The sequence below is a fragment of the Oncorhynchus nerka genome, linkage group LG4 (genome assembly GCF_034236695.1).
Source record: "Oncorhynchus nerka isolate Pitt River linkage group LG4, Oner_Uvic_2.0, whole genome shotgun sequence".
In the NCBI taxonomy this organism is placed as follows: Eukaryota; Metazoa; Chordata; class Actinopteri; order Salmoniformes; family Salmonidae; genus Oncorhynchus; species Oncorhynchus nerka.
This window is the reverse complement of record NC_088399.1, coordinates 49,244,019-49,267,259: the sequence shown is the minus strand read 5'-3', so window position 1 is coordinate 49,267,259 and position 23,241 is coordinate 49,244,019. Positions and strand designations below refer to the sequence as shown.

The 23,241-nt window shown below is 45.6% G+C and overlaps 1 protein-coding gene across 4 annotated transcripts; it reads right to left on the bottom strand.

The window, feature by feature from the left end:
• Positions 1–1,154: 1,154 nt before the first annotated feature.
• Positions 1,155–22,683, bottom strand: LOC115126890 (transcription factor TFIIIB component B'' homolog). 4 transcript variants are annotated; one of them, XM_029656530.2, is made up of 27 exons: positions 22,432–22,683; positions 21,686–21,947; positions 19,935–20,616; positions 19,240–19,343; positions 19,044–19,109; positions 18,748–18,891; positions 18,467–18,600; positions 18,226–18,320; positions 14,387–14,441; positions 14,066–14,200; positions 13,592–13,831; positions 13,419–13,464; positions 11,627–11,840; positions 11,372–11,487; positions 10,879–11,287; positions 10,279–10,413; positions 9,220–9,256; positions 7,587–9,076; positions 6,594–7,457; positions 5,372–6,433; positions 4,401–5,231; positions 4,241–4,300; positions 3,886–4,139; positions 3,442–3,707; positions 2,949–3,279; positions 2,374–2,710; positions 1,155–2,194 (listed from the first exon to the last, which is right to left on the bottom strand). In XM_029656530.2, exons 2-27 carry the CDS (start codon positions 21,901–21,903, stop codon positions 2,060–2,062), a joined length of 8,460 nt encoding a protein of 2,819 aa, XP_029512390.2. In that variant the 5' UTR covers positions 21,904–21,947; positions 22,432–22,683; the 3' UTR covers positions 1,155–2,059. The 4 variants fall into 4 exon arrangements, with proteins under 4 accessions (XP_029512390.2, XP_029512382.2, XP_064873704.1 ...); XM_029656522.2 differs by having other exon boundaries at positions 21,686–21,923; XM_065017632.1 differs by having other exon boundaries at positions 2,949–3,276; positions 21,686–21,923.
• Positions 22,684–23,241: the final 558 nt, after the last annotated feature.

The following is a 23,241-nucleotide window of genomic DNA, read 5'->3' as shown; positions in this document are numbered from 1 at the left end:
GAAACCCCCTGATTAATTCAATAGCAGTCTATAAAAGTGAATGCCCCTATCCGTCTTCAATATGGACCAACAGAAGGCGGGGCACTGCCTGTGAGAGGGTGGAATATTTATGTAGTGAGGTCACCTAGCAACCCCTACGATCTCCCTGCCTCTCTATGCTGCTTGGGAATGAAACATCTGCACGTTCCTCCCCCATCCCCCTTATGCACACACAGCAACAAAAAAATGTTTCCATTGCACTTTAAAGGCTTTTGAGATGTGCTCTCTTGATTTCTGTTGAGCCTAACTAAGATATCTGAACAATGTGTTTTTTAATAACTTTGTTACAGATTTCTTATGTTGCCATAAGGTTCTGCTGCATAGCTGGTCTGCAAAAAGCAGTCATAATTGTGCAGCTTGACTGCCTCCTGCTGGTCAACTGACAGAAGACCAATGTCAAAACAGAGCACTACATTCTCACTTTCAAGTCGGCCTCGGCAAAGCCACCTCTCCCTACGAGCTGAGCGTAGGGCCCCTTGGCCGCTAGGGGACCCAGACCAAAAAACCTCAGGAACCCAGTCAGGTTCTTAAAGTACTGCTGAGAATTAGAAAAGTAGAAAACACAAGGTGCAATTAAAAAATGTGGTAGTACATAAGCAGTTTCCCACTTGTTTTGTCAGTCACTCAATTAGCACATGTCAGCTAACACTTCTTAAATTGGTAGGTAATCATAACAAAATTACCATCCGGACCGCAGGGCATATGCTCAGGGGGACTGAACTCCCCATCGATTGTTATTCACTCTCACACTGATATCATATGCATTTGGCATAAATCAAGGGCACCTGAGTGGCGCAGCGATCTAAGGCACTGCATCTCAGTGCTAGAGGCGTCACTACAGACCCTGGTTCGATCCTGGGCTGTATCACAACCAGCTGTGATCGGGCGTCCCATAGGTCGCCACACAATTGGCCCAGCGTCGTCCGGGTTAGGCCATCATTGTAAAATAACAATTTGTTCTTAACTGAAAAATTACCCACTGCTAAGTGGAGGCACTAAAACTTTTTTTCCTGCAAGTTGGGCAGCTAAATCTCGCTTAAGGCCCATAAAAAGGCGACAAGGCCTACTTATCAAATGTTATTTTCTCATCTGTTATCGCAACACATGAAACAAAGTAGACGTTAACGTAGAAAACTTTATTCACATATTTTACATGAGCTACAGAACAGCTATGTTAGTTTGAACCAACAGTGACTGCAGAACATAATCAATAATTGAGAACTGAAATTGGACTCATGATCTGTGCACTGTACATGGATTAAACTAGAGGATTCTGTTCGAGCGCCATTTGAAATTATATTTCCTGTATCTTCAGGGAGCATGAAATAAAGAGACATTGCTGTGCTGTCCCTCAAAGCTGCAAAGCTGGGTCTTGTTCATGCATGAAGAGTGAAAAACCAAAGTAAATGTTAAGGATACATACCCCTCCAATATATCAGATCTAAATTATAATAAACATATATACACACAATGCTCATGTTTAGACAATGGCTACCTATGTAAACAATATTTCAAATAAGAACACAAATTTGAATGTGAAAGTCCCTGTAGTAGAGTGAGTTGACACTGATTTCAAGTATTCTCCTTCTTGCAGATAGAGGGAAATGATCATGAATGTCTGGCTTGGTGTGGTTTGAAAAAATGTAAACCAAATAAATATAAATATGTTATTAGAATGAATAGATTACTCAATAGGCTAGATGATATGATTGGGGTAAAATAGCCCAAAAAACGTAATCATTCAATATAGGAAAGTAGCTTAAAGGCGTGCCAGTTTGGTCCCCCCCAAAATTTGAAGAGCAATAATCCCTAGTTTGGTTTCACTGTTGCCATCTTGTGACCAAATCTGTTCGCTGCAAGCATGAAACCTTGTTCGCATAAACACAAGCAAGCAGAAACGTAATTTCAGTGGTAAATACAAAAACATGTTTTCTTAAGTATTTAACATTTTGTTCTCCAGTTTGATTCAAACAAAGAGTCAAAGAGTGCCTTTTTGATCTCCTTTCCCTTCCTCCGTCTCTCATCCCTCATTCTCCTCGACCTCGGTGAAGATGTCACTGAAGAAGTACTGGGACACGTTGATGGGTTCCTCGTCTGCTGAACCGCTGTCCACACAGGGAGACGCACTGGGCTGGGCGGCTGGCACCTGAGAGGACTGGTGGAGAGAGATGGGGAGGGAGAGAGCGCGGGAGAGAGAGGGACAGGAGTACAATGAGGGTTCTGTTTCTCATCATTTAAAACCCCAAAAAATACAAGGTCATACCCACAACAGTAGGTTTTTTGCAAAGTTCATAGGTAAAATACTGTATCACCAGATGTTGTCCATCTCTTTACCTCAGTAGCTGTAGTACACAGGGAAGTACTGGGCTCTGGGTTTGAGTGTAAGGCCAGGGCATCAGAGGGTTTTTCCTGAGTCACCCTGGTGGAAAAATCTGGCTTAGTGGTGGTTCTGGTGGCCCTAGTGGGGGTGGTGGTGTAATGCATTATGGAAGGTGAAGGCATGGTTCTGGTTGTGGTGGAAGGTTCGTTAGCAGCCCGTTTCCCCCCTGGGCGGGTGGTGTTGACCTGGGGCCTCCGAGCGGCTGCTCTGGTACCTCGGGGGGGGGCAGCTACAGGGGAGGCGTTCTTATTGGACATGAAAGACAGGAATCCTCTGGGTCTCCTACCAGGCCTGTAGGGGGAAGGAACATACAAAAGATTTAAAATCAATAATTATTAACACTCCTAATCAATCGAATCAATGGAAGACAATCGAATGTGTCCTGTCAATTAACTATAATACAACAGCAGGTCCTTTGAGCTACTAATGACTTAATCTTTAATTGAGGAGTTCATAACTAATAGATAGTACAAACAGGGGGAGATAGAGAGTGACAGGTATAAGAACGAATGCATTTCAGACAAATCACCTGCTCAAGGGGCCACTCATAGCCAGCGGTGTAATTTGACGGGCAGCCTGAGACTCCGCCCCTGAACTATTGTCCTCCCCTCCAGTCGCCGTGTGCTCGGTCTCTGTACGATCGAAACAGCCCACAGTCCCCTGCTGTGATGCAGTTCCCGTGACGGAGGAGCCTGGCTGGGCCAGGGGACTGGAGGCAGTGAGGTGGTAAGTGTCTAGGGTGGTAGTGGTCAAAGAGGGTGTCTGGTCTGGGGTAATGGGTGACACAGCCTCCTTGGCAGGGGCCGAACAACTGGTCTGTTCCCTTACTGCAGTGTTAGGTCTCACCTGCAGTTTGTCTACTTCGCACAAGCAGAGACAGAATTATATTAGGAGAATTTTACACAATAAAATGGATGGACGGATGAATGAACTGAATCGAATGAATGAACGAACAAACAGACGATGGAGAGTAAGTGTTCTACACATTGTATTATATGCACTACGGTGTACTCTGTGCCCACCTCTCCTGGCTCTCTCTGGCGCTTTCCTCTTCTTAGAAGGAGGATGCGTGTCCTCACTAGTCTCTGCATCAGCCATGGAGTCTTCTGAGGGTTTGGCCGAGGCACACACACCTACTGGACCCGCCGTGGAGCCAGACTCCACTTCCTTGATACTGGTGTATGAGGATTGAGGAAGGACCTCATCCACTGACATAGGCTCAGGGACTTCACAAAGGACACCAGCATTCCCTTTCTCCAAACCACCTCCGGGGGCAACAATATCACTGCTGAAGGAGAGGAGAAGGATATGTAAGGTGAAGGGACAGAGTGCACAAAAGAGGGACGAAAGAGAGAAAGAATGAGGGGGAGAGAGGAGAAAATGTACATTCATTTGGGGAAAAAATTGCATTTGGGGGGGTGGGGACTGAGTGGAAAAGGGGTTAGTGATGACTGACAGGCACTAACCTCTGCTGCAGTTGAGCGCCTGCGTCTGGTAGAAAAAGGAAAGGCTCAGAGAGGGTCTGGGATGTGCAGCCACTCTCCTCCCCTGCGGGGAGCACTGGGATTTCAGTCAGGGAGAGGATGAATATAGGTTCATCCGGGTCTGACTGGGTCTGGTCCAACGGAGCAGTCGACACACACGTTTCTGAGTGCTGTATGAAGACAGCATCACTTTGTTGCGAGAAAAAGCTTCCCTCCGTAAAGACAGACATATCGCCCTGTGAATATAAACGTCGGACACACACAGATGAGACGCATATCTTAGGAGCACATTTCTACACGCAACCAGATATCTTCGGGTAGGAATACAATGAATTACCTGGGTAGAATCAATGACGTCAGTAAGAGAGATGACTTGGTGAATCTGTTCCATTTCCTCCTATGAATACAAACACCACACACACAGATCAGAGACTTTAAAAACACACTGGGGTAATGCAACCGGCTAAACCAATAGCTGACATTTATAATAGCCTTACCTGGGTCGTATCGATGATGTCACAAAGGGGGGAGACTTGGTGGATCTGTTGTATTTCCATGGGAACCTCATCAGCTTCCTCTGGTGTCTGGACTTCAGGGCTTGGCCTGCTTTCTGGTACCTGGACTGCAGAGCGCGTAGCGGCTCTGGCGGTGAGACCCAAGTTGGGTTTGGGTTTAGGTAAACGGGCCCTCCTGGTTGGGGGACCTGTCTGTTTGGGCTGTTCCGAGTCTGATGTCGCTGACTGGGACCCTCCAGCACTGAAGGAAGATGAACTATTTTCCTTAGGGCCATCGTGACCTTTCACCTCTTCTGATGACCTCAGAGGTGACTCTGGGACTATGGGTCTGAGTGTAACTGGACCTGGCTGCTCAAGGCTTGAGGTGGGCTGTGGTTGTGAGAGTATGGTGGTACTCTGTGTGGATTGTTGTTTTGAGAGTGTGTTTGTGCTGGAATTTAGTGTGGGCTGGAGTGGTTCTGACTGTGTGGTGGTATTCAATGCAGGCTGTGGTTTTGAATGCGCTCCTCTGGTTCTCTGAATGGGCTGTGGTTCTGAGAGTGTGGTGGTAGTCTGTGGTGGTTCTGACAGTGTGGTGGTAGTCTGTTGGGGTTTGGTTTGTGTGGTCCTAGCAGCCCGTCCCAGGTTGGGTTTGACCTTAGGGAAGTGGCTCCTCCTGGTCTGTGAGGTTGTCTGTTGCTCTGAGCCCTCTGACACTTCAGAACCTGATTCCACCTGAGAGGCGTGTCCAATATCAGTCCCCTCCCTCTGTCTGAGAGGCCCCTCCTCTATGGGTGGATGAGGGATGACTTGGTGAATCTGTTGTATTTCCTCCTATGAATAAAATCATACACACCCTTTAAAAACACACTGTGGTAATGCAACTGCAACACAATCAGACATCTTTGTTAAACACATTCCATTATAAATAGCATTTAGGCTAAACCAATAGCTGATATTTATAAAAGCCTTACCTGGGTCGTATCGATGATGTCACAAAGGGGGAAAACTTGGTGGATCTGTTGTATTTCAATGGGAACCTCATCAGCTTCCTCTGGTGTCTGGACTTCAGGGCTTGGCCTGCTTTCTGGTACCTGGACTGCAGAGCGTGTAGTGGCTTTGGCGGTGCAACCCAAGTTGGGTTTGGGTTTAGGTAAACGGGCCCTGCGGGTTGGGGGACCTGTCTGTTTGGGCTCGTCTGAGTTTGATGTCCTTGACTGGGACCCTCCAGCACTGAGGGAAGAGGAAGTATTTCCCTTACGGCCATCGTGACCTTTCACCTCTTCTGATGACCTCAGAGGTGACTCTGGGACTATGGGTCTGAGTGTAACTGGACCTGGCTGCTCAAGGCTCGGGATGGGCTGTGGTTGTGAGAGTATGGTGTTACTCTGTGTAGATGGCTGTTTTGAGAGTGTGTTTGTGGTAGAATGTAGTGTGGGCTGGGGTGGTTCTGACTGTGTGGTGGTATTCAATGTAGGCTGTGGTTTTGAATGCGCTACTCTGGTTCTCTGACTGGGCTGTGGTCCTGAGTGTGGGATAATATTTGTGGTGGGCTGGTGCTTGGAGTGTGTGGTGGTGGTTTGTGATTTTGAGTGTGTGGTAGTTCTCTGTTTGGGCTGCGTTTCTGACTCTGTGTTAATACTCTCAGTAGGCAGTGGTGGCTCTATGGTGATAATCATGGAAGGTTGTGGTTCTGAGGTTGTGGTGATATTCAGCATAGAATCTAGTGGTGGTTCTAACAGTGTGGTGGTAGTCTGTGGTGGTTCTGACAGTGTGGTGGTAGTCTGTGTTGGTTCTGACAGTGTAGTGGTCGTCTGTTTGGGTTGTGTGGTCCTGGAAGCCCGTCCCAGGTTGGGTTTGACCTTAGGGAAGTGGCTCCTCCTGCTCTTTGAGGTTGTCTGTTGCTCTGAGCCCCCTGACACTTCAGAACCTGATTCCACCTGAGAGGTGTGTCCAATATCAGTCCCCTCCCTCTGTCTGAGAGGCCCCTCTATGGGTGGATGAGGGATGACTTGGTGAATCTGTTGTATTTCCTCCTATGAATAAAATCACACACACACACACACACACAAACACACACACACACACACACACACGTAATGCAACTGTAACACAATCAGACATATTTGTTGGAACACATTAAATTATAAATAGCATTTAGGCTAAACCAACAGCTGATATTTATAAAAGCCTTACCTGGGTCGTATCGATGATGTCAGAAAGGGGGACGACTTGGTGGATCTGTTGTATTTCCATGGGAACCTCATCAGCTTCCTCTGGTTTCTGGACTTTAGGGCAGGGTCCAGTATCTAATCTCTGGACCTCAGATTTGGGTCTGGAAGCCACATCTGGTGCCTGGACTGCAGAGCATGTTGCGGCTTTGGCGGTGCAACCCAAGTTGGGTTTGGGTTTAGGTAAACGGGCCCTGCGGGTTGGGGGACCTGTCTGTTTGGGCTCGTCTGAGTTTGATGTCCCTGACTGGGACCCTCCAGCACTGAGGGAAGAGGAAGTATTTCGCTTACGGCCATCGTGACCTTTCACCTCTTCTGATGACCTCAGAGGTGACTCTGGGACTATGGGTCTGAGTGTAACTGGACCTGGCTGCTCAAGGCTTGGGGTGGGATGTGGTTGTGAGAGTATGGTGGTACTCTGTGTTGATTGTTGTTTTGAGAGTGTGTTTGTGGTGGAAGTTAGTGTGGGCTGGGGTGGTTCTGACTGTGTGGTGGTATTCAATGTAGGCTGTGGTTTTGAATGCGCTCCTCTGGTTCTCTGAATGGGCTGTGGTTCTGAGAGTGTGGTGGTAGTCTGTGGTGGTTCTGACAGTGTGGTGGTAGTCTGTTTGGGTTGTGTGGTCCTGGCAGCCCGTCCCAGATTGGGTTTGACCTTAGGGAAGTGGCTCCTCCTGGTCTGTGAGGTTGTCTGTTGCTCTGAGCCCTCTGACACTTCAGAACCTGATTCCACCTGAGAGGCGTGTCCAATATCAGTCCCCTCCCTCTGTCTGAGAGGCCCCTCCTCTATGGGTGGATGAGGGATGACTTGGTGAATCTGTTGTATTTCCTCCTATGAATAAAATCACACACACACACACAGGTAATGCAACTGCAACACAATCAGACATCTTTGTTAAACACATTCAATTATAAATAGCATTTAGGCTAAACCAATAGCTGATATTTATAAAAGCCTTACCTGGGTCGTATCGATGATGTCAGAAAGGGGGACGACTTGGTGGATCTGTTGTATTTCCATGGGAACCTCATCAGCTTCCTCTGGTGTCTGGACTTCAGGGCTTGGCCTGCTTTCTGGTACCTGGACTGCAGAGCGTGTAGTGGCTTTGGCGGTGCAACCCAAGTTGGGTTTGGGTTTAGGTAAACGGGCCCTGCGGGTTGGGGGACCTGTCTGTTTGGGCTCGTCTGAGTTTGATGTCCCTGACTGGGACCCTCCAGCACTGAGGGAAGAGGAAGTATTTCGCTTACGGCCATCGTGACCTTTCACCTCTTCTGATGACCTCAGAGGTGACTCTGGGACTATGGGTCTGAGTGTAACTGGACCTGGCTGCTCAAGGCTTGGGGTGGGATGTGGTTGTGAGAGTATGGTGGTACTCTGTGTTGATTGTTGTTTTGAGAGTGTGTTTGTGGTGGAATTTAGTGTGGGCTGGGGTGGTTCTGACTGTGTGGTGGTATTCAATGTAGGCTGTGGTTTTGAATGCGCTACTCTGGTTCTCTGACTGGGCTGTGGTCCTGAGTGTGGGATAATATTTGTGGTGGGCTGGTGCTTGGAGTGTGTGGTGGTGGTTTGTGATTTTGAGTGTGTGGTAGTTCTCTGTTTGGGCTGCGTTTCTGACTCTGTGTTAATACTCTCAGTAGGCAGTGGTGGCTCTATGGTGATAATCATGGAAGGCTGTGGTTCTGAGGTTGTGGTGATATTCAGCATAGGCTCAAGTGGTGGTTCTGACAGTGTGGTGGTAGTCTGTGGTGGTTCTGACAGTGTGGTGGTAGTCTGTGTTGGTTCTGACAGTGTAGTGGTCGTCTGTTTGGGTTGTGTGGTCCTGGCAGCCCGTCCCAGGTTGGGTTTGACCTTAGGGAAGTGGCTCCTCCTGCTCTGTGAGGTTGTCTGTTGCTCTGAGCCCTCTGACACTTCAGAACCTGATTCATGTCCAATATCAGTCCCCTCCATCTCTCTGAGAGGCCCCTCTATGGGTGAAGTTTCTAGATCGGGCGTATCACTGCTCTGAGGCACTGGGACAGATGCCGTTGATGTGGTGACTCGAATAGAGGCCGTTGTTGTCAAGGTGACTGGAGGAGAGGATGTTGTCGTGGTGACTGGGACTGAGGCTGTTTCCGTGGTAATTATGACACAGGCTGTTATTTTGGAGCCTGGGATAGAGGCTGTTGTCGTGGTGACAGGAACAGAGGCTGTTGTTGACGAGGCAACAGGTACAGAATCCTCAGCGATTCGTGATGCCTCAGTGACCCTAAGAGATTCAGAAGGAATGGTGCTAGTTTGTGATTGGTCAGTGGGCTGTGGTGTCATCTGGTACAGTTGGTCCTCATTGGAACGTTCTTCCGTGATGATATCATCTGCTTCGGCAGTGAAGGCCTCAGCCGCCTGAGACAGGTGGGTGAGGTTGCCGATGGCCAGAAGGGTTCTAGCTGCCTCGTTGTAGCTCTCCTCAGATACTGGAACACAGAGGGGAGAGGAGAAGAGAAACAGATGAACATTCAATAGTTAGTGGTGTGAGGGAGAGCGTTTATATTTTGTATATTTTTTTTTTTACTTAAGAGGATACAATAGATATCAGCTCTTGAAAGGACCAACCTACCTTCCATGTTATCTGGAGACAGGAAGTCTATCACATCCTAGAACGAAGAAAACAAAAACATTAGTCCTCATAACATAGACAGAATCTGGAGCAAAACAGCAGCCGTGCTTGACCCAATTGGATGCTTGACCCAGTGATTTCAATTTAACACCGAGAACTTCTGAAAGGTGCTATATACTGAATCTCAAATGTGAAACTATAACCAGATTTCTACCCAACCATTTAATACGGATGAATTGCCTGACACATGAAAAAAGTCACGAACGGACTGATGGAAACCGTAAATGCTGGTACAATTTCAGAAATGTTGAGAATTCGTTCGTTCGACATCTTTTAGTGTCTGGAAAATGTATTATGTGAGAAATGGCGGTGAGAACCGCCTTAATGCGCAAATAATAATATAATAACCATCAGAACATAGTAAACTTGAGTCACGCGATGATGCGTTGTCCTCCCACTACCAAGCATGCAGTTTATTAGGCTACAGATGAAATGAACTTCACAGGGTGGTGAAAGTGCAGTGATGAGTTTGATGCTCCTTTCCCATAAATATCGAGGGACTTATTCTGGTGACATGATGATCGATGCTTGGCTGCCGTTTTGACAAATAAAAATCCCCTAATGTTGGGAGGTGACCCACACTGTATCTGCGAGCTGTTGGCTGGAGCGCTTGTGACAAGACTAGAGTGGGCACAGTTGGTATATAACTCTTTTTTTTTTTTTTGCGACTGAACCGTCAGTAGAGTTGAAAAGGCGATGTAAACCCATTTTACTTGTTTCCCCCCCCCCCCCCGGGCACTTGGGAATTTAACCGTAAAAAGTTATTTTTATGTGCACTATGTCATCACACACAGCCTTTTATCCGCAATAAGTCTGTTTGATTGAAACATCTCTGGTAGGAAAATGCTTATATATTTTTTTAATGCAGATTTGAGAATTTTCACCTAAAAATCTGTCACTAATTGGATGGAAACCTAGCTATTGATGACAAAATGTTGGTCAAAAACATGGATGAAGGAGGGATGGTAGACAGACAGGACAGGGCACATGATGACTTACTACTAACAGGTCCAACTGATGTTCACAGGGCACTGTGCCCATTTCACCACCCTGTGCCCGCTCGCATGACGAGTCAGGGCAGAATGCATCATGGGAAATACCCAGGACATCAGGCACGTTGACGGAGATATCGAGCTGTGAGCGGGGTAGAGGATGACAGGATGGAAGGGAGGTTACAGGATAGAAAAACCATGCATGATAAATAAATGAATGAAAAGACATACATCGGGTCGGTTGTGCCTGGTTTCCAACGTGTAGGACAACTAAAGCGGCTTTGTGAATAGCAGGTCGGAGAGTGAATTAAATGGGTAAACCAATGGGATGCAACTGTGACTGGATAAAATAATAATAAAATAACCTAAAAGTAATTACAAATAGATCCATTATGTAGGATCTAGATCCCCGGGACAGTAGAATAACCTTTTTCAAAGCATTGAGCCAACACATTCCATAGTGGCTCAGATTTGTTCTTTACACATGGACCCTTCCAGCAACTATGGTGCAATTATGGTGGAGCAATTAAAGGGGATGTGTAACCAGGCCAGTGCATTACAGCTAAGCTCAGTAGTGTGAAAATGGTAAGTGTGTCACCCCTTTCACCTCTTCCATGGTCTCCTCAACCTCTGTGGCGACAGGTTGTGGCGAGCGAAGGCTCATGGGAATGAACGCAGGTGCCTGATTCTCCTCCTCTGGGCTTGTGGGATTGTGGGTGTCCTCCTCGGCCTGCGCCTCCTCTCTCCATGCTACTTCTTCCTCATCTTCATCCTCATCTTCAGACTGGGACGCCCTGAGGGTGACCAGCTTGGATTTCCTAGCCGCTGATTGGCCCATCCTACCTGGCAGGGCTGGGCCAGGTTTGATTTTGGCCCTCCTGGTAGCTGGTTTGGATTTGGGCATGGTGGGGGGGGATCCGTCTGAGGCGGGAGTGGGGGCAGAGTCTGAGGGCGAGTCGCCATCCTCCTTTGCAGGGTAATTCAAGAGCTGTGTCTTTTTGGGTATTCTGCCATACCTGAAATACATTAACATAGTTAGTTTTACTGCCATCTGTGGCTGTGACCCTCTTCAGTTATGTAGGATCAGTGTGCGTGTGTACCTGGTGGGTTTGATGGGTTTATCGCTGGCTTCTTCCTCCTCTTCCTCAGATGAAGAGAGTTTACCAGCTTTCTTCTTCTCCTTTTGACTGACTGAAGGGGAAGAATCTTTATCTACCTGAAAGTAAGTTACGGTAGAGGTTGGACCACACAGACACTCAACTACTTTTCAGCTACTGAGGTTCAGACAACAGTCTTAGGGTTTATAGAATGTTACAAACATTTACGATTAAATTTGTCACAGGACAAAGACCTACCTGTTCTTCAGACAGCCCTTCTTCAGCGTTCTCCTCCTCTGTAGGTGTGGCCCCATCTTTAACGTTAGGCTTGGTATTGGGCTCGGGGCCCCTCTGGCCCCACTTCCTACCCAGGTTAGGAAGAGGTCTCTGGGATCGGCCACGGGACAACTGGGCTGGTTTGATCACCACAGGTCCATTGGCTGCTTCCACAGGCCCTTCTGCCTGCTTTGAACTAATAAAAAATGCATCATAATATTAAATCTACAAGATGTAATATTTTGGGCGACCTGACCAAATTCACATAGGAATGCGAGTTATAGATCTGTCATGCTCATTGAAAGCAAGTCCAAGAAGTGGTAGATCTGTTCTATGTACATTATTTCTATGCCTTTTACTTTCGGTTTTGTACACCAGCTTCAAAACAGCTTTAAATACAATATTTGGTTATTTAAAAAATATTTCACAGGGGTTTAGATGGCATAATGATTCTTTACAAAAACTGAAATTAGGCAAACTAAGACTTTTAGCAAAATTGAAAATGGCAGAGCGATATCTGCATACTGCGCCTTTAAAAAGGGACATTTCTAAAAATGTTCAACTTCATAATCAACATCTCCAGCACCACCCCAACATCAACATATGTGAAAATGGCACATTTCTATGTACTGTTAGATACAGGAAGATAAGTATTTCCAGTGACGACGACGTCGGTGTGCATCATGATATTTTAACCCATTGTGAGTAGGCATTGCCTACTAATTGGTTGAGGATGTCATTAGAAACACTTATCTTTCTTTATATTTTTCCACACAAAACATAGAAACACTATTTTCATAGAGGACTCTTCATGACCAAAAGTATATGGACACCTGTTTGTCGAACATCTCATTCCAAAATCATGGGCATTAATATGGAGTTGGTCCCCCCTTTGCTGCTATAACTGTCTCCACTCTTCTGGGAAGGCTTTCCACTAGATGTTGGAGCATTGCTGCGGGGGCTTGCTTCCATTCATCCACAAGATCATTAGTGAGGTCGGGCTCTGGTGTTGGGCGATTAGGCCTGACTCGTAGTCAGCGTTCCAATTCATCCCAAAGGTGTTCAATGGGGTTGAGGTCAGGGCCTTGTGCAGGCGGTTCCACTGCTTCAGAGACCAACGGCGGAGAGCTTTACACCACTCCAGCCGACACTTGGCATTGCACATGGTGATCTTAGGCTAGTTTGCGGTTGCTCGGCCATGGAAACCCATTTCTTGAAGATCCCGACGAGCAATTCTTGTGCTGACATTGCTTCCAGAGGCAGTTTGGAACTCGGTAGAGTGTTGCAACCAAGGACAGACGATTTTTACGCGCTTCAGGGGTCCCGTTCTGTGAGCTTGTCGCCTACCACTACGCGGCTGAGCCACTGTTGCTCCTAAACGTTTCCACTTCACAATAACAGCACTTCCAGTTGACCGGGGCAGCTCTAGCAGGGCATACATTTGACAAACTGACATGTTGGAACGGTGGCATCCTATGACGGTGCCACGTTGAAAGTCACTGAGCCCTTCAGTAAGGCCATTTAACTGCTAATGTTTGTCTATGGAGATTGCATGGCTGTGTGCTCCATTTTACACCTGTCAGCAACTGGTGTGGCTGAAATAGACGAAATCACTCATTTGAAAGGGTGTCCACATAATATGTATAGTGTATGTTGATGTTGGGGTGGTGCTGGAGATGATGAATATGAAGTCTAAAAATTATTTCAGCACTTGACACTTTTTCTCTTAATGTAAAGAACAAAATAGTTGACATTTACAAACTGCAAGTGTTACCTCTCTGGAGGCCCTGCCTCAGAATCTTCAGGTACACCAGCCTCTTCTGAGGAAGCAGAGGAAACAACGGCAGTAAGTAAGATAAATAATGAGTTACTAGATTTGGTATATTTTCACTTTGTTATATGGCTACTGTGAAAAGCACCACTGAAGTCGTGGAAGTTCTACCGCACCTTGATCACTTGTTATTAGGTCAATCTTCTTTTTCTTTCCATCCTTTGCTTCTTCAGGAGAGGACTCTCCTCCACCATCCCTACTTTTGCGTTTTCTCTTAGGGGTGGGAGCGGAAGAAAGCGTGGTCCCTTCGTTAGAGACGTTCTCGTTCTCCTTCTCTCCCTCCACCTCCTCTGTGTCCATCTCCGCGTCTAACCCCTCCTCCTCCACGTCGCTCAGCTGCTTTGCTGCTTTCTTTTCTGATGGACAGTGAGAGCAGAGATATTGAGACTCATACAGGGAGCAAGGACGGATAATGCGTGGGCTGAAGACATTACTACCTTTTAACTATGAATAATGTTCAAGAAATCACAACAATTTCACCAGATTACATAGGTGAGAGATGCCATACTGAGAATTTCAGGCATTGACTTTGTGGTGGAACTCCCGACATGACCAAATAGGTAGTAAACAAGGAAATGTATCTTAGTTACCTTTCTGTTTGATTTTTTTCTTGATCCTTATCTTCTCTGTGGGGGACTTGTTATTTTTGTTCCTCTTTGCCTCTGCAGCCAAGATCTTCTCCAGGAGACTAGTGAAGAACTCATGGTCCAGCCTGCGTTTCTCCTCTAAATCAAATCACATTTTTGTTGGTTAGATACACATATATAGCAGATGTTATTGCGGCTGTAGTGAAATGCTTGTGTTCCTAGCTCCAACAGTGCAGTCAGAACAGAGAAAAGACCAAGAAGAATTGGATTCCCGAATCACGTCTATAACGGTAAATTCCTTCTGAAAAATGTTTCAAAACTTACTGAAGGCCTTGTCTATCCTCCAGCTGTTTGCTCTCTCCTCTTTCTTGAACTTGTTCTGAAAGACAAGAAATGGGAGACAAAATTACAAACCGGCAGTAACACAACCTAGTGCAGTTGTATAGTGCTACAGCCCCAATCTACAGTATTTAGGGTTGGGCGGTACCCAGACCTTCATATCTTCATTACCGTCCTTCTCATCCTGGGTTTTATGGTATTAGCAACTTAGTACACAAGAGGGTGCCAAAAACACACAAAAGAAAAGCCCATTGGGCATCCATTACCAGAATGCTAACAAAATGAGTGCAAGTAATGGCGAATTTCCATGGAGGCTGCTAGCTAAATATGCAAACGAGCGCAAATGAAGTCGCTCGGGCAACAAGCCTGCTTGCTCTGCTCAGAAAAGGGGGGGGGGGGGGGGGTAGCAGAGAGAGCTGTACAAATAACTCATCCAAAGGGCTTTGACTTCTTAAACAAGGCAGAAAGCTAACACAATATGATGCCCTGTTACCTTAATTATTCAGCCACTTACTTATAACGACCAAGTTAAACTTGAACGTTAACGCAGAATTTCCCGCAGGAAAAAATAAATATCTTCCTGCATTTTGTAAACGCAGACCTAAAATGCTCCTTATTGTAATTTCTGCTCGGCATCAGACACATTTTATGCTTCAATTGCACTTCTCCACTCAGATGAGAATTCACGAATGGGCATTCTATCATCAGACTGACTGCGCTCTGACTGATGTGTAGCTAAAAATGGAAAGATGCTGGAGGGGTGCTTTACGCCATCTGTCAAGCATAGTGGAGGCAATGTGATGGTCTAGGGATGCTTTGGTGGTGGTAAAGTGGGAGATTTGTACAGGGTAAAAGGGATCTTAAAGAAGGAAGGCTATCACTCCATTTTGCAACGCCATGCCCTACCCTGTGGACGGCACTTAATTGGAGCCAATTTCCTCCTACAACAGGACAATGACCCAAAGCACAGCTCCAAACTATGCAATAACTATTTAAGGAAGAAGCAGTCAGCTGGTATTCTGTCAATAATGGAGTGGGCCAGCACAGTCACCGGATCTCAACCCTATTGGAGCTGTAGTGGGAGCAGCTTGACCGTAAGGTACGTAAAACATGCCCATCAAGCCAAAACAACTTGTGGGAGGTGCTTCAGGAAGCATGGGATGAAATCTCTTCAGATTACCTCAACAAATTGACAACTACAATGCCAAAGGTCTGCAAGGCTATAATTGTTGCAAATGGAGGATTCTTTAATGAAAGCAAAGTGACAAGGACACAATTATTATTTCAATTAAAAATCATTATTTATAACCTTGTCAACGTCTTTACTATATTTCCTATTCACTTTGCATCTTATTTCATGTATATTCTCATGGAAAACAAGGACATTTCTAAGTGACCCCAAACTTTTGAATGGTATCAAATCTTAAGTGTAACATACACATGGATAGCAGATGTTAATGCGAGTGTAGCGAAATGCTTGGGCTTCTAGTTCCGACAGTGCAGTAATATCTAACAATACCCCAACAACTACCTACTACACACAAATCTAAAGGAGTGAATGAGAATATGCACACCTCTCTATGTTAGTGATGGCTGTTTAACAGTCTGATGGCCTTGAGACAGAAGCTGTTTTTCAGTTCGTCGGTCCCAGCATTGATCCACCTGTACTGACCTCGCCTTCTGGATGGTAGCAGTGTGAACAGGCAGTGGCTCGGGTGGTTGATGTCCTTGATGATCTTTTTGGCCTTCCTGTGACATCGGGTGGTGTACGTGTCCTGGAGGGCAGGTAGTTTGCCCCCAGTGATGTGTTGTGCAGACCTCACTACCCTCTGGAGAGCCTTACGGTTGAGGGAGGTGAAGTTGCCGTACCAGGCTGTGATACAGCCCGACAGGATGCTCTCGATTGTGCATCTGTCAAAGTTTATCAGGGTTTTGGGTGACAAGCCAAATTTCTTCAGCCTCCTGAGGTTGAAGAGGCACTATAGCGCCTTCTTCACCACACTGTCTGTGTGGGTGGACCATTTCAGTTTGTCCGTACGCAGAGGAACTTAAAACTTTCCACCTTCTCCACTACTGTCCCTTCGATGTGGATAGGTGGGTGCTCTCTCTGCGGTTTCCTGAAGTCCACGATCATCTCATTGACGTCGAGTGAGAGGTTGTTTTCCTGACACCACACTCCGGGTGCCCTCACCTTCTCCCTGTAGGCCGTCTCGTCGTTATTGGTAATCAAGCCCACTACTGTTGTGTAGTCTGCAAACTTGATGATCGAGTTGGAGGCGTGCATGACCACACAGTCGTGGGTGAACAGGGAGTTTGTACGGACAAACTGAAATGAAACTGAAACTTGAACATCAAGCCTCCAGCTTGATGATGAGCTTGTAGGGTACTATGGCATTGAAGGCTGAGCTGTAAGTCAATGAACAGCATTCTTACATAGGTATTCCTTTTGTCCAGATGGGATAGGGCAGTGTGCAGTGTGATGGTGATTGTGTCATCTGTGGACCTGTAGTGGCGGTATGCAAACTGAAGTGGGTCCAGGGTGGCCGGTAAGATGGAGGTGATATGATCCTTGACTAGTCTCTTAAAGCACTTCATGATGACAGAAGTGAGTGTTACGGGGCGGTAGTCATTTCATTCAGTCATCTTTGCCTTCTTGGGTACAGGAACAATGGTGGCCATCTTGAAGCATGTGGGGACAACAGACTGGGATAGGGAGCATTGAATATGTCCGTAAACACACCTGCCAGCAGGTCTGCGCATGCTCTGAGGACACGGCTAAGGATGCCGTCTGGGCCAGCAGCCTTGCGAAGGTCAACAAGGTTTAAATGTTTTACTCACGTCAGCCACAGAGAATGAGAGGGGGAGCAGTCCTTGTTAGCGGCCGTGACGGTGGCACTGGATTATCCTCAAAGCGGGCAAAGAAGGTGTTGAGTTTGTCTGGAAACGTGATGTCGGTGTCTGTGACGTGGCTGGTTTTCTTTTTGTAGTCCGTTATTTCCTGTAGACCCTGCCACATACGAGACGTATGTGTCTGAGCCATTGAATTGTGACTCCACCTTGTCCCTGTACTGGCATTTCTCTTGTTTTATTGCCTTGTGGAGGGAATAGCTACTGTCTATATTCAGTCATATTCCCAGACCTCTTTCCATGGTTAAATGCGGTGGTTTGTGCATTCAGTTTTGTGCGACTGCCGCCATCCATCCACGGTTTCTGGTTAGGGTAGGTTTTAATAGTCACAGTGGGTACATCATCTCCAATGCACTTCTTTATAAACGCACTCACCAAGTCAGCGTATAGGACGATGTTGTTCTCTGAGGCTGACCGAAACATATTCTAGTCCACGTGATAAAAACAATCTTGAAGCGTGGTTTCCGATTGGTCGGACCAGCATTGAATGGTTCTCGTCACTGGTACATGCTGTTTGAGTTTCTGCCTATAAGACGGTAGGAGCAAGATGAGGTCGTGGTAGGATTTGTCGAAGAGAGGGGCTTTGTATGCATCATGGAAGTTAGAGTAGCAGTGGTCGAGGGTATTGCCCATGCGTGTAGCGCAATAAATATGCTGGTAGAATTTAGGTAGCCTTGATCTCAAATTTGTTTTGTTAAATTCCCCAGCTACAATAATGAGGCCTCAGGATGTATGGTTTCCAGTTTGAATATAGTCCAGTAGTGTGTGTGTGTGTATATATATATATATATATAGAGCCCTGTGCCTTTACAATTCAGGTTATGTGACATGAACAACCAAAACACAGGGCCTTACTTATGGGGCTAAATCAGGAATAACACTATAATAAATTACACAGCTAAGACTATCAGTGATACCTTGATCTCGGTGCGACCGCGGTGAGGGAACAGCTGTCCAATCATGGAGAAGTCTGTTCCCACCATACTGATGGCCAGGAAGAACATGTCCGTCTCTGAAGAAACAGCACAAAGACTTTGTTTTAGTAGTTTTGGTTTCAACATGCACAAACATAGGTAAACTAAGGTGTAACTGATGATTAAGTAAATATTGGGATAGAGTAGAGTTCTATTGGACACATGTAGTGGTTGTCAGACAGACCTTTGTTGGACCAGGGCTTGACGTGTGTCCCCTTCCTGAAGCTTGAGTAGGTGGTTGTGGAGCCACGCTCAAAGATGGGGTCTCTATCATCAGCTGGGTTGGGCCCTTTCTGCCTCAAGACCTCCACCGTCAAACTGGGACACACACACACGGGGAGAAAGTTAAGTAACATCCAAACATAACAGGATTGGGGTGAAGTCCAATTCAGTCAAATCAGTGAGTCAATTCAGGAAGTAAATCAAAAAATTGCTTTTCAATTAGGAAACAGAGACGTCGCTGACCTCTCCTCATCGATGATCAGAGAGCCGTCTTCTGCCACCTTCACCCGCGGGACCATCACCCCATCGTCATCCTCATCTTCATCTTCATCTCCCTGGCTGGCTATCTCAGCTGGGGCCTCCGGTGTTGGGGGTCTTTCAGGTGACCTGTACAAGACAAAGATGATAATTTCAATTGGGTTAAATAGCACAGCTCACTTGGTTGTTACATTGTGAGATGATATTTCACACACTTTATTGCCTGCCTAATATATATTTTCTAGAAATGGAAAATAAACTTGAACATGATACGGTCTTACTCTTCTCTTGGTGGGGTGAGTGGGAGGACAGTCTCATTCTCCCTCTGTTCCTCTACCAGATAAGACCTGGAAGGAAAACACAACACAGGGAACTTACGCCTCAGAAAAACCTTTAAAATAGAACATAGATTTACACTGACTGTGCCCAACAAATACACCCCCCCAAGTCTCACACCCACTGAAGGTGTAAGCTTACGTCATGGGGTTGGTATCAGGCAGGTAGTAGATGAGATCTCTCATGGTCATTTTAGAGGGATCTAGTGTGTATTCGCTCACACACACCTTGGCTTTGCTCCGTTTCTGCACGTTCAAAACATCACAATGTTAAAATTCAGTGGCATGGCAAGCATCTAAACAATGACAGTAAACACTGTGCTCTGTTGTCATCTAGCAGCTTCTCTTGGTGACAGCAACAACTGGTTTAACTGAAGAACCTCTGCTATCTAAACACAATCCGTGTGAGTGTATGAGATATGCTAATTCATTGCAGTTCTTGGTATCTTCAAACATTGACAGTGCCTAGAGAAGCGTTTAACATAATAATCCTACATTCTGTGCAGATTGTGTGTTATCAAACATGCATAATGGTGTTAGCTTCACAAGATTACATTATCCAGCCCCAAAAATAGATTGACGGGATCTTAAGCACATACAAATTAATAACATTGTACGAATTGGAATTTGTAAAATACTAATTAATTTTAAAAAATGAAATCAGGACGTAACAGAGTAAATGGATGATGTTGAATACAGTTGTGCACAATTGCTGGGGATCTGTTTTGGCTCGTGAGCGCTACTTTCAAAATTACTGGCTGAAATTATACAAAACCTTTCTAGCATCACTTTATTCTTTGAACTAAAGATCACCAGTGAGACTAAAACCAATCTCACCTTCTCCTTGTTCATCTCCTGTCTCAGCAGCTCTCTGAGCTTCCGGGCCTTAGCCAGCCTCTGTAGGTCTGTTGGGTCATTCAGGAACCTGCTAAGCCTGGACTTCCCTGGTGCCAGCCCGGTGAGCCCACCAGACACAGACCTGGCGACCAGAGTCTTAGCTCTCTCTGATACTGAGATACCCTCTTTGTCTGGAAGGGAGGACGATGGGACCATCTCTAACGGAATGGATGGAACTTTAATGATTGGTGATTTTTTCAGGAGATCTGATTGGATGCTGCCTTTGCCTGCTGCCTGCGGGGTCTGTTGTGACGAGGATGAGTTCTCCACTGCCACATTCCCCAGAGAGGTTGTTGTAGGGCCTGGGGAAGCTGGGGACAGTGGCCTGGGTTTGGGCTGTCCTTTGGCCTGCCTACTACCTCCAGAGGGCCTCCGCCTTGGGGATCTCATGCCCTGTGGGGGTCCAGAATCTGTCTGGCTGGGGGCCTCAGGGGTTGGAGCTGGAGTCTCAGTGCCCGCTTTCACAGGGGACTTGGGGGTCCTGGGGGAGGAGCGGGTGAGGGCTGGGGTGGCGGCCACCCGGGGTTTGGCAAGGTTTGGCATGACAGAGAACCGCTTCCTCCTTTGAAGACCGGCAGAGGGGGTGCTGCTGGAAGCCTCGCCATTTGGGTCTTTTCCATCCCTATACCAAAGACAAAAGGGTCAGAGACAATGCAGACAATCAGCTAATACGTGAGCAACACTGAACCACAGTCAGTGGATGGTTGTTGGGGCAAAACCAAGTTTAAACCTAGTCTGATTAATATGTATATACAGCCTGAAGCCAATGGCTGCAAAATTGTGTAAATGTTTCTTATGAGCCAGAATGTATAATACATTTACATTTAAACTTACTCTCCAGGTGGTCTGTGCGGTTTGTCTTTTAGCCGCTTGAAATGTGAGACAAATCTGAACAGGAAAGTATTATTTACTGTGACAATAAATGATACATTCTGAATCAGGGGAGGATGGAAAACAATCCAGACCTTTTTTTTGTGTGACTTTTTCATTTATTTCTATTTTTTTCTTCAGATTTCCATTTTTAATTTGTAATTATGATTTTTTAAATTAAGGTGTGGATTGTTCTACAATATAACAACTTCATTGCCATGGCATGCTTAGTTCAAAGCTATTGACGAAATGAAAAAATATCCAATACAAAACAAACTTTACCTTGGTGCCAAATCATATACCTACTGGCTCGCTAAAAAACAAAATCTGGTAAACAACACTTTCCTGTGGATATTTTGTCTCAGATTTTTAGCAAATGAAGGACAAACCGCACAGACAACCGGTATACTAAGTTCAAATGTATTTTTATTAAACATTTACACGATTTTGCAGGCATTAGCTTATGGCTGCATATACAAATGAAGTGTATTACAGCCTAATTCACCAGACTAGTTTAAACCATGTGTACAACCCATGTTACCTTGAGTAGTTCTCAATTCTACAACAAAATTTGAAATCCTACAAGAGATTATAAACCTCCAGAACAGTCACTGACAGCCACACCTCTGCATTTACACATTTAGCTGTAAAAGCGACTATAATACATTTGATTCAATTATGGATGTTGAATATGGCAGCCCCATGCACCTCTCTGATTCAGAGGGGTTGAATTAAATGCATTAGACACATTTCAGTTGAAGGCATTCTGTTGTACAACTGACTAGGTATCCCCCTTTCCCCATTGATCGATTGGCACTCACTCTCTGGGTGTGGTGGACTCTGTGGAGGCTTCTAGCACTGCAGTTGTGGTGGTGTCCTTCACGCACTGGCCCCCTGCCTGGGGAAGGTCCTCGGAGGCCTGGGAGACTGCAGCTGGAGCCTCCTGGGAAGGTGGAGTGTCCTGGGAGGAGGCTGGGGCTGGCCCTCTGCCTGCTGGCCTGACGTTCGGACGAACACTGATCCTGGATCTGCGAAGCATTCTGTCCTACTGCAGAGAGGCTGTGACACGGATGATGACATTAGCTATAAGAAACATATCAGAGCTCAGGGTTGCTAGCAAGCGAACTTTTATTATATATTTGGCAAATGACCATCAATGGCTTGTGTATAAGCTAGTTAGCTACTAAATGCATCTGTTGGCTGCAGGAAGTCTGCTCAGCTGCTAAATGTCACTCACTGGCTCACTTATCTTCTGACTCAGCTAGCTAACGTCAGCTACGTGTCAGTCACATACCATAGCTGACTACCACGGGTAAGTCAGCTAGGGAAATACACCAGAAAACGTAAAGTGAGATAAAGTAAATACCATTTCAGCTCACTATATTTTGTTAGCTAGCATGTCTTACATAGTAGTAACGACGAATGAGCATTATTAGCGTGCTAAAAGTTGTAAACTTGCTAACAGTTAGCTAGCAGTCACGCTTTCTTTAGACGTCTAGGAAAGTAATGTAGCAATGTAATACTGCCACTTCTCCAAATACGTATCGTAATCCATAAAAATACAAACCTCGTATTTAATGGTCAGCTTTTCGACATATATTCCATATGGTCGACGTTTTAATCCAAGTCTAGCACCATGCACACACACGAGTCCATGACGTTTTCGATGACGTCAGTGTCATTCGTGAAAGGGATTGTGGGAATAGTAGTTTAAGTGATTGAAAGGCCAAAAGTTGTTAGAACAGCAGCTCGTGTTCATGTTATTTTTACATTGCGAAATTGGAAGGGACAGGTCCACAATATTATTTGAATGCATACTAGCTAGCAGTACTTTATTTAGAACATGATTTTAAAGTAGGTATATCAAACACATAAGTCATCACATCATAGGGCAGGAACCTTGAGTCAAATTCACCCGCTTTAATTTCTTAATCAGGGGCACTATAAACAAACTCAAAAAGTACAATGTGACTTAACATATGAATATGTATTAAAAAGTCAAATCATTTAAATATCAGTGATTCTGGCAACAGCAAAAAAATACAAGTGAGTCACAACCCATTGTATGATCAAAGCGCAAATAGTTAAGAGTAATAGTAACCTAGGATTGTGTTACATTTAACCAGGTGCTTTACAGTCTGCACTCATTAGGTGAATCATTACCAAAGTATCTATAGGCTTATTTGGATAAGGCAAGTATGTATTAGCAACCAAAATTGCATATGAATGAATTCAGCCTTTTCTCAGTTTTAGATTCTGAAGACCCAGGTCCACAACTCAGTAACTGTTGGTAAATGTTACTTCATAGGTTGACTGAAACATTGCACCCCACACAAGTACATGTCTATGAAAACTTGTTTGAGTGGCCTATACTAAG